Genomic DNA, 10,771 nt, shown 5'->3' with positions numbered 1-10,771 from the left:
CCCTAGGACCCACACTATTTAGGGAAGCAGCATTAATACCCGATACCTGGTGTTATGAGAGAGATCACTGTTGTGGTAAGACTGTGATAAAGGTAACATTGATTAAGTATCTATCAGCATGTAGATATCTGCGCAATGCTATTAGTCCCTTTTCCTAATGAAAAAAAACAAGTAGTATGTTCCAATCTCCTTTGTTAAGCCATTTATGCACACGTGTGTGTGTTCATTTGCACCTGCACATGTGGGTCATTCTGGTACGCTATCTACATGACTCTCAGGTTGATATTTAATTCAGGATGAAAAGTCAGTTAAAATAGATTGCTTACTGTCATGCAGACAGACTGTTAAGGTATTTTCTGTAAATATGTCTTTGCATTTGTTTACTAATTCAGTGATAGGATAAGACTATCTGCTTGGAGTGCATGAAGCTAATTTTTAAAAGCATATTGTGGAATAAAGTTCTCCATGGCAGGGTCTTCATGAAGCAATGTTTTGAAATAGACGTTTCCCAAACGGAAGGATGTAGTCTTCATTAAGAAGGTGAAGAGAAGTAGTTATCAATAGCAATTAGGCTGCAGAAAAACATATAATGAGTATATAGGCTGGAAAGGGAAAATGCCCGTTTATAGGGCACTAAAAGGGTACAGGTGCTTTTTGATACAGTCATTACAAATCTGTGACTACTGATCCATTACCAAGGGCAATTTATACCATTGAAAATGTCGATTGGCCAAATCTTAGTTGGTGAGTCATTTGAAAGGGATTTAAGGAGGACCTGACAAGTATCCTGGGCAGATTCACATTTATACCTAGCGAATAATCATTGAAATAGCAGGTCCATATCATAAATATAAAGATGAGATACTGACAATACAATGAAATCAGTTTTAATTTTATGCACAATAGAGCCAATAGTATTTTGCTTAGGTTTAGGATCTGAACACCAAATATCACTAGCATTTGAAAAAAAAAAACAAAAGCAATGAACTTACAAATGACAAGCAGGCAGGAAGGAAAGACAATTGCAGACAAGTTTAAAATCAATAGACCACAATGCTCAGTGGGAGGTCTTCACCTGGAAATGCAAGAGTATTTCAGTCGACTTAGAATAATAACTAAGCTCTTGAGAATGTTTCAGACTTTTAAGCTAGATTCAGCTAGAAGGATTCACTTGACAAGGCTCAATAGTTTATGCACGAGAATGTTCAGAAAACATTTTGTTCCCTAAAAGTTTCAGAGAAAAAGTAAACCTGATTTTAAGTACATGGTCTTGTCTTGGCTTTACTTTTATTTATTATTAGAGAGAAGAAAAGGGAGTGAGTTAGGGAGGTAGAGAGATAGGGGTTTTCCACAGGCCTTGCCATGCCATGATCCTTCTGCCTCAGCCTCCTGGTTGGTAGGATTACAGGTGTGCGCCACCATATCCAGCCTGTTTAGGTTGGTCTGGAAACCAACCCCAGGTCTCCCGCACAGTCCAGTCTCGTAGGCAGAACCTATCACATGCACCACATGGTGAGCCTTAGCTCCGTTTTCAACATTGATTACATGCTAGTTTGTACATTTACAGTTATTGAATGTGGATACTTCTCTTATCCTATCCATTATTTAGGAAGTTTAACAAGTTGATAAGAGCTGGATTTGTCTCAAAATCAAATCTAAATGTCTTCTCAATATGTAATTTTGGATATTGTGAGGTTTATTTTACATCAAAGTTAAAAGATAACTTCATATAAAAATCATCTCAGAATTTGATAAACATTATGAATGAACATGTTTGTCTGAAATCTCATTTTTACTCAATAAATAAAACATTGTTTCCTATTGTTTTGTGTAGTCTCAGTCATTAAATAGCATTATATCCTGTTAAAATGAGATACAAAATGCAAACATTTAAAGTGTGTATGTTGTCAAATTATTTAATGTATAGATAATTTGGGAAGGGGAGTGAGGAAAATAGATTTGATAGGATTATTATGAATAGAGTAAATTAATCTCTAGATTTTATCAAAAATATCTAATACCAGAAAATAATGTGAATTTCTGTAATTAAATGAGAAGGGCTGTACTTTCAGTATTTGCCATTTTGCTATTTAACAGATATGCTCTATTTGTGTGTGTGTGCGTGTGTGTGTGTGATTCTAGTTTTGTAAGAGGAAAAATCTGAATCAGTCTCATGGGTTAAAGTATCCAGGGTAAGGATTTGTTAGAGCAATGACAGAGGATTGATCTGCTCGGTCTTCACATGCGAGTTATTTATTTTGTTGATAACTGCACAGATTCTCATTGACTTTGCTGTCTATTTTCCTCTAATTACAAATCAACTTTGACTCAGGGTTACCTCAGAAGCCAAGCAGGTATCATCAAAAGACACTTTTGTGGCAGACAAGTAAGTGTCAGTGACGGTGATATCATCAAGCTCTGTGCTGAAATGGTCTGACTCCTTGATGACGCTGTAACTTAGAGCCACACTGTAGTTAGCAGGTTTCTCTGATGGCTTTTGTTTGCAGTTGCAGAGCTTTCTGAAGGCCGCGCGGAATTTCTGGGACATGAGGTTGTAAATCACTGGGTTGATGGCACTGTTGAGATAAATGCAAATTCTGCAAAAGAGCAAGAACCAATTTTCTTGGAAAGGGCTGGAGAGAAATGAGTTGACAACCACTAGAGTCCTGTAGGGCATCCATAAGAGAGCAAACAGAATTACAACCACTGCCAGCATCTTGGTGACCTATGGAAGAATAGAGAAATACAGAACAAAACCAAATGAAAGCAAAACAAAACTGCCTTCCCTCCCCCATGTCCAAACTTCAGTTGCCAGGGTATAGACCGAGACAAGGACTTAGGTGCAAGTAATTTATGTGGGAGATGATAAGGGAGCAGGATTAGAGGTGTAGAAGAGAATGCAATAGAGGATAAAAGCCAAATAGCATGATTACCAAGACGGCTTTAGCTGTGGGCAGCAGAGGCCCAAGTAATAGACTTTGGAATTTTCTGTCTGAGGGAAGAGGCTGGGGAATTGATCTCCTGGCTGTCAGCTCCCATTTGTTGAAAATGCCCTTAGGGATTTTAACTCCTCTAGACTTGCAGGACTCTCTTGCTTAGAACTCTTGGGGACTTTAGACAGAAACCTGACACATTGAGGAGGAGACACAAACAGGGACAGTTGGTGCCTAGAGTGGAACGTTGTCTGTATGTAGGAACTAACCTCTATAAGTATAGCTGAAACCAGAGTCGGGCTAATAGGATGTTAGCACAGGGTACCCAGTGTGTCTGTTGCCAAGCAGACCTAAGGTCTAGTCCTATTTTAACTTACCTTATGTGTGGTCCTAAGAAATTATCTTAATTTTTGTTTTTTTTTTAATTAAATTAAATTAAATTAATTCATTAATTTATTTTTATTTTGACCAGCAAGAGAGAGAGAGAGAGAGAGAGAGAGAGAGAGAGAGAAAGCTACCAGGTTGGCCATGTGGGAGTGTCCAGCACCTTCACCACCACACCACCTGCTGGTTCTCATCTTAACCTTTCTTATAGATCCCCTGTAAAATGGAGCCAGCATTGCCTTCTTAAATCAAATGAACTAACATATGGTGTGAAAAGAATAAAGGAAAAAAGCCAATGGTTATTGAATATCTACTATGCACCAGACATTAATCTAGTGTTTTTTTATTTGTTATCATGTTTAAAAAACGTAAAAGCCTCCAAGATACGTAATATATCCACTGTTTTCGAAATCTGTATTGAAGTACAAATGCTAATAAATTCTTAGATGGAAATCATAGCAACTTAGAGCTGGAATTAGAACTCAAGTTGACCTGAATCCAAAGCTTTGGGTCTTCCCTGTTTTCTATCAGGCTGAAGGGAAGCGGCAGACAGAAAAAACAAATTCTGGAATTTAGAGCTGACCTCAGTGCTAAGTACAGGTAATGCACAGGAGGTAGGACAACAGGCAGGATAAGGTTAAATCCCAGATTGCCCAGGGATAAGATTACCAAAGGGCATAGCTCAGCAGATCCTACTTTCATTCACCTTACTTCGAGCCTCAATGAAATGCTGGAGACGTGTCTGGATTTACTGTTAGATCATCTGACTTTGTGTACGTGGCTTTAAGACATTGTAAAGTTATTAATCTATACTTTCATTTCTACATTTGAAAACCAAGCCTGATCATATTATTTTGTTTACTTCATAGAGTTATTGAGAATATAAAATAAAATGACAAATATGATAGGGCTTTGACGCTTTGATGACGGTATAGAGAGATCATATTTCAACTAGATGAGAGATGTATTTAAATGGTTGCACTCATCACCTGTAGATGGGGAAATAACTTATTTCTTTTCTTCAAAAGCTCAACTTTATACACTCTTTGAAAGTTTACTTATCTTATTCATGATAGAGGTGCATGGACCTGCCACAGAGAGATAGAGAGAGAGAGAGAGAGAGAGGCACCGTCAATAAGGTCTCATCATGCCACAATTGCTTTTCTCCAGCTCTCCAGCGCCTCAGGAACCTAGGACACATGCACTCATCTGATGGGCATGCAGGCTAACTCCAGGATCTGAACCTGTGGTTGGCTATATGGCCTCCAGCACTGTGGATCACTTTGCTACTAACTGTGCCATGAGGCTGGATTCATATTTTATACATTTTAAAAATAAGTTTTTAGTTATCTTAGTCTCTCATAGAGTTTGGGAGATTTTAGCTTCCTCAGCCCAGACTTTCTAGATGTTTTGAGTTTGAAAACTACCCCAACTAGAATCAAGTGATTCTTCGTTCCTCGACCTTCTTAACCTCCCAGCTGTCTCTTTGAAGCCCCCATCAGCACTTTCTGTCTTGTTCTGACATTGAGGAATCCTCTAGTCCTCAGAGAGTGCTTTTTTTAAAGTGTTGAAATAAAGATTTCGCATCTAGATATCTATTCTGTCATTAGTATCTACTACAAACTCAGTTCCCAGCTAGTACTTAATCCTGGTAATAGCCTCCATCTCCGTCCCTGGAGTTAGAATGCCTGCCTTTGTTCCTTAATACTCTGAGTCTTCTGATCTGAGGCTCTGTCTTGCCCTTGACTGTGCCTCTCCTGCCCTATTTAGGAACTCTCCATGAATCCTGCAGTGTGTGGGTCATGCTAGCCTGTTGCTGTCATTCTTCCTAGCTCAATAGCAATTGCTTGCTTCCCTTCTGAGCCTTCCAAATATTTGCTCCAAGACATCTCATCCATGGACACGTATCTCTTTTTGAACCACTCTAGTCTTACTACTTCCCTGCAATGGCACTTATGAGCTATCTATCCACTCTCAGGCCACTGTGCTTCCTCTGATTCCAACATCATTTTCTCATTTTCTTCAGGTTCTCTCTGCCCTTTAAAAGAATGTGCCCCAGATCTTCCTGTTCTGCCTCACTCACTGAGCTGCTCCTCTGATGTAATGCGTGTAGAGTGCTAGCACTCCATATCTCACTACTCCCCAGTGGGAGAGAAGTTGTTCAGTGGGAGGATGTGATTTTCACATTGGGTCATATAACACCAGGAAAGACATATCAGATTATGTCTTTTTTTTAGAGATAAGATGGATTTACTTAGCCAAGAGGTTAACAGATGTTGTTTTTTCCTAAGCAGGTTTTAAAGTAAACATTTTAATTGTTCCTAGGAAGTCAAAGATTCAATCCAGTGATACATATTCTGAGCTTTGGAAGGAGTTATAGTAATATCACCTGCAGCAGCAGCAGCAGCAGCACTATCCACATCCCTGACTTTATCCTCTGCTTAGCACTCCAGGTTCTAGACTTCTCTGATGTCAGGTCACTGCTTCATACTTGCCAATATTCTCCCACTCCCTGCCAAAGACTAAGCATCCTACATTGGAATTCTGGGCTTGAGTTATAATTAGATTGCTCCCATCACATTTGAGTTCTTCGTGATAGCCCAGGTAATTTGAAATCATTAACTAACATTTCTCTGTTGCTTTTTCTTTTTTTAACAGAATACTGTAGATTTATTAAAAAGTTGTGAAGGCGATGCATACAGTTTGTATAAACCCTATACCAAAGTCTCCCCAGTTATTAACCCCTTACATTGTTGGCACATTTGTCACAATTAATGAGCCAATGTGGATCAATTTTAAATGGAGCTAGTTAATTCCATTCTTTAGTCAGCTTTCCCTCATGATCTTTTTCTGTTCCAGGATCCCATCCAGGATATCACATTATATTTAGTTATTGCATCTCCTTAGGTTCCTCCAGATTGGGACAGTTTCTTTTTTTTTTATTTTTCATTATTTAATTAATTTATATTCATTCACCGAGCATCATCACAGTGTACAAAATGTGATTTAGCTTAGTCATACATGTTATTGCCAATATTTTTCCATTTCTAGTTTCATATCTGTGTATATATATATATATATATGTATATATGTATTTTTTTCTCCCTATTTCTCACCCTCTGCCATTTCCCACACTTCTCCCACAGTATCTCAGGTGTCTACAGTTGTTTTCCCTTCCTTTTTCTCCCCACATTTTATTGATTCACAAAATTTCTTAAATAATCTAACTACTTTCAATAGCAAGTTCAACTGGTATATACATATCTGTGAATGCATGTCTGACTTTAGGTGCAAAACTCTGAGTAGAATGAGTATACCATAAGGTAGCACCTAGCTGATGCTATATAGTTTGCTATGGTCATTAAATAGATATTTTTAAATATATTTTTCAATTTCAAGGAAAGCAGTTTTAGCTTTAATAAATCAAAGAAATGATAAGGAAATTTGCTTAAAACTTAAAGCCAGGAAACAGGTTAGGTCTCTGTTCAAATAGTGGATACATGAACCTATAGGCAACTCAAGACAGGCCAAAAGTCCTTAAAACCAGAAAACAAAGCCTAGAAGAAAATCAGCAATGTTTTTGTCAAAAGCCATAAAATTCTATTTCACCAATTCAGTCTCGCGTACTTAATCTATTTTCTGTTGTGGTTTGATCTTTCTGATTAAATTCTGGGATATAATAATCAACTCCAGACTTGTTCCTAAGATTAAGTTGGCCATTTTCTTAGTTTTGAACTCTTATTTCTGTGTGTCTGTATTTAATTTTCCTAGGATAGTACTCCCTTCATAACTTCTTGGAGATCTGGCCTGGTGCTGGTAAATTCTTTCAGGTTTTGTTTCTTGGTTGAAATTGTTTTTCCTTTAACACTTTGAATATATTTTCCCATTCTTTCCTTGCTCGCATTGTTTCCGATGAGAGGTCCACTGTTAGCCTGACGGGATATCCTTTGTAGGTAACTTGCGATTTCTCTCTTGCCTATCTTAGTATCTTGTCTTTGTCTGTGGTTTTGGCCAACCTGGCTATAATATGTCTTGCAGAAGATCTTCTTGAGTTGATTCTATTTGGAGTCCTTTGTGTTTCTTGGGACTGGATCTTTGAATGCCTTTCTAGGTTTGGAAAATATTCTTCCAGGATTTCATGGAGTAGATTATTAATGCCCTTATGAGTCTCTTCATCTTCTGGGATACCAGTTATCTGTATGTTTGGATGTTTGATGGTATCTAGTATTTCTCATATATTATTTTCACTTTTGGGGGGCAATTTTCTGTCTTTGTGGTGGATTTTTTTAGGCCAGCTATTCCATCTTCTACGTCTGAGATTCGATTTTTTTGTATGATCTAGTATGCTTTTATTACTTTCAAGGGAGGTTTTTATTTCCTTTATTATAACTTTAATCTTTAACAGGTGCATTTGATTCTTTTATATAGTGTGTATTTACTCTTTTATATCTTAAAGAATTTCCTCACCTCCTGGAACTCGTCAACTCCTTTCACCTTCCTCTTCTGTAGTTCATTGTCTCTCTTCTCTTCCATCTCTGTTAGCTTTGTCACTATGAATATTCTAACTTTTCTATCTGGTATTTCCATGAGTTTCATTGTACTGTTTTAGGATGAAGAGGAGTTATTCTTTTCCCTTGGAGGAAGAGGCATTTTCTTTCTTTCCCACATCTCTTGTGAACCTGCAGTGATTTCTAGTCGTCTGATGGATGGTGCGTTTCTTCTTGAAGTTCAATCTGAGCTTCAGAGGCTTGCAAGAGGAGGTGATCTGCCATATCTCTTCCATTCTGTTTTCACTCTTTGTGCATCAGATTCAGTGGGAATTGAGGAATATTCTGACCCTAATCATATTCAGATGTTTGGATCCTGTTCACTTGGATCTGTCTAGACACTGAGTGCATAGAGGCTGAGCAGCCAATGAATAAAGATAAAGAAAAAAGGAAAAGGATTAGAGAAGAAAAAAGAAGAAAAAAATAAAATAAAAAAGAAAAAAAATACAATAAAACTTTAGATTTTAATGTTAAAAAGTAAGAAACAAAAAGAAAACCAAACAATATTTCATAGCTCAAGTTTGGTATCTATCTCCGAATGGGCCTGGGTTTGCACCTCTCCTAAATGGAATGGGAACAGGCACAAATTAGCACCAAAAACAGAGGCTTGATGCCCCTGAGAATACTTTACCTTAAAAAGAAAATTAAATAAAAATTAAAGTCACAGGGAGACACAGAGAGACAGAGAGAAATGGAGAGGAGACAGAGGTAATTCTACCCACTAGAAATGAATCTGGAGGGAGAAGTATCAGCAGAAAATCTTCATTTTTAGTCAAAGAAAGCAATATTTCACAGCTCAAGTTCATTCTCCATCTCAGGATGGGCGTGGGTTTGTGACTTTCCAGAAATGAATCTGGAGGGAGAAGTCTCATCAGAAAATCTTCATTTTCAGTCAAGGAAAGCAATATTTCACAGCTCACATTCGGTCTCCATCTCAGCTGGACTGGGACAGTTTCTTTAAATTTCCTTGTTTTTGATGGCCTGATAGTTTTGAGGAGTATATTAGATACTTTGTAGCATGCATCACAATTGAATTTGGCTGATTTTTTTTTCCATGTCTAGACTGTGGTTATGGATTTTTGGGAAGAAGGTCACAGAAGTGAGGTACCAGTTTTGATACAATGTATCAAGAATGCATACTATCAGCTTGATTTATGATTGATATTAACCTTGAATACTTCTTTATTGAGATAAAATTTACATATAATTGAATCCGTTCATTTATCACTTACAATCCAAGAGTTTTGAGTATATTCATATATTTGTCCAACCATTGCTATGATCTAAATTTAGTCCAGTTTTATTACTCTTGCCCAATAAATCTATTATCCTTTAAACAGTCACTCCCTACCTTTCTGTCTCCTTCCCTGGCCCTAGACAACCACTAATCTATTTTATGTCTATACAAATTAGCCTATTCTGAACATTTCGTATAAATGGGGTCATATAATCTTTTGTATATGACAGATGTCTTTCACTCATCAGGTTTATAAGATTCACGATATGTCACATGTATTGGTACCTCATTTCCTCTTATTGATTATTAATATTCCATTGTATGTATATATTACATTTCATTTATCCATTTATTTACATTTCTTGCCTATCATGAATAATATTGTTTTGTTATAAACCTCTGTGTACAAGTTCTATGTGGATGTATGTTTTTATTTCTCTTGGGTTTATATGTGGGAGTAGCATTGTTGCTTTGTACATTATATTGCCTTTAAGTTAAATGGTATTAAAGAATTTTAAGTACTCATTTAGGTTCTGAAGTAATTCTGAGAGATAATTATTACTATAATAGCTAGTAAAAAATTACTAATTGATTTTTTCTTGTTTTGTTTAGTTTTTGCTATAGGGCATGTGCACTTGCCAGAGAAAGATGAAGACAGAGAGAAAGAGAAAGTGAGAACCCCCCCACCCTCCAAAACATGGGGGGTTGGCCATGCCACAGTCGCTTCTCTTCCAGTCTCCTCTTAGGATTTTGGGGATGCATGCACATGCTCCTGACATAATTTTTAAGCTGTAGGTTTAGGACTTAAACTGTGAAGCTGACCCTGTGAGACACAGCAGGCTTAATCACCATGCCACCTGGTTGGCCCACTTATTGATTTTTAGTGATATTAGAAAAGATACAGAGTAAAGACAAAACTGAAATGGTTGGGATTCATTCTTGTGCTACTCTTGAATACTGGAGAATAATTACAAAACAGAATAACCCAAGTAAGAGGAAGTGGAAATTTTTTGGTGAAATTATTATTTAACTTCTATTTAACATTGTTTGACAGTTTTGCTGGGACACAGAAAGAGAGGACTTGCCAGAAGAGAATGGAGAGTATAGATTATTTACTTTTTCGAAGATGAAAGATATTACAGCATTCTTTGTTTGCCTAGGGAACAATTCTGTTCCCTAAATGTCTCTGAGAAAGAAACATTTACAATTTAAGAGAGAGAAGAAATAGTTTGGAGGAACTATGTTCTAGAATAGGAAATAGCAACCAGAGAGTAAGTTTGAGGCTGACCTCTTCTCAAATGTATATACAAAATTACTTTTTCAGTATCTGCCCCTTCCTCCCTGGACATATTTTAGGGATCAAGATAATATATAAGAAAACGCCACCTTCCCCATTGACTCCAAGCCCTGAATGGGGCTGTGGTAGTAGTTAATTGCTGAGTTCTTTGGTATGAACAAAATATTTCCATTTTCATTAAATTATTTTGTGCTCATATCCCTCTGAGCTCTATAGAGTAAGTGTTATCATTCCCATTTTATTGATAGAAATGGAAAATGAGCTCCGAGAAGCACAAAAATAAGGCCACCTACCTATATATAAGTAACGAAGTTAGTTATTGAAGTAGGCTTTTTGATTCTAGGTCCAGTTTTCTCTCCCGATAATCATAATT

The 10,771-nt window shown here is 37.1% G+C and overlaps 1 protein-coding gene across 1 annotated transcript in view; it reads right to left on the bottom strand.

Moving 5' to 3' along the window:
• Positions 1-2,317: 2,317 nt before the first annotated feature.
• The window catches only part of TRHR (thyrotropin releasing hormone receptor), a 38,054-nt gene continuing 29,600 nt past the window's right edge, over positions 2,318-10,771 (bottom strand). Inside the window, exon 3 of the mRNA XM_006167927.1 lies at positions 2,318-2,725. Coding sequence (XP_006167989.1) covers positions 2,318-2,725 — 408 coding nt within the window. The remainder of the gene's footprint in view (positions 2,726-10,771) is intronic.

Source organism: Tupaia chinensis, unplaced genomic scaffold, assembly GCF_000334495.1.
Source record: "Tupaia chinensis unplaced genomic scaffold, TupChi_1.0 Scaffold145257_1, whole genome shotgun sequence".
NCBI lineage: Eukaryota > Metazoa > Chordata > Mammalia > Scandentia > Tupaiidae > Tupaia > Tupaia belangeri.
This window is presented reverse-complemented; position numbering and strand designations above follow the sequence as displayed.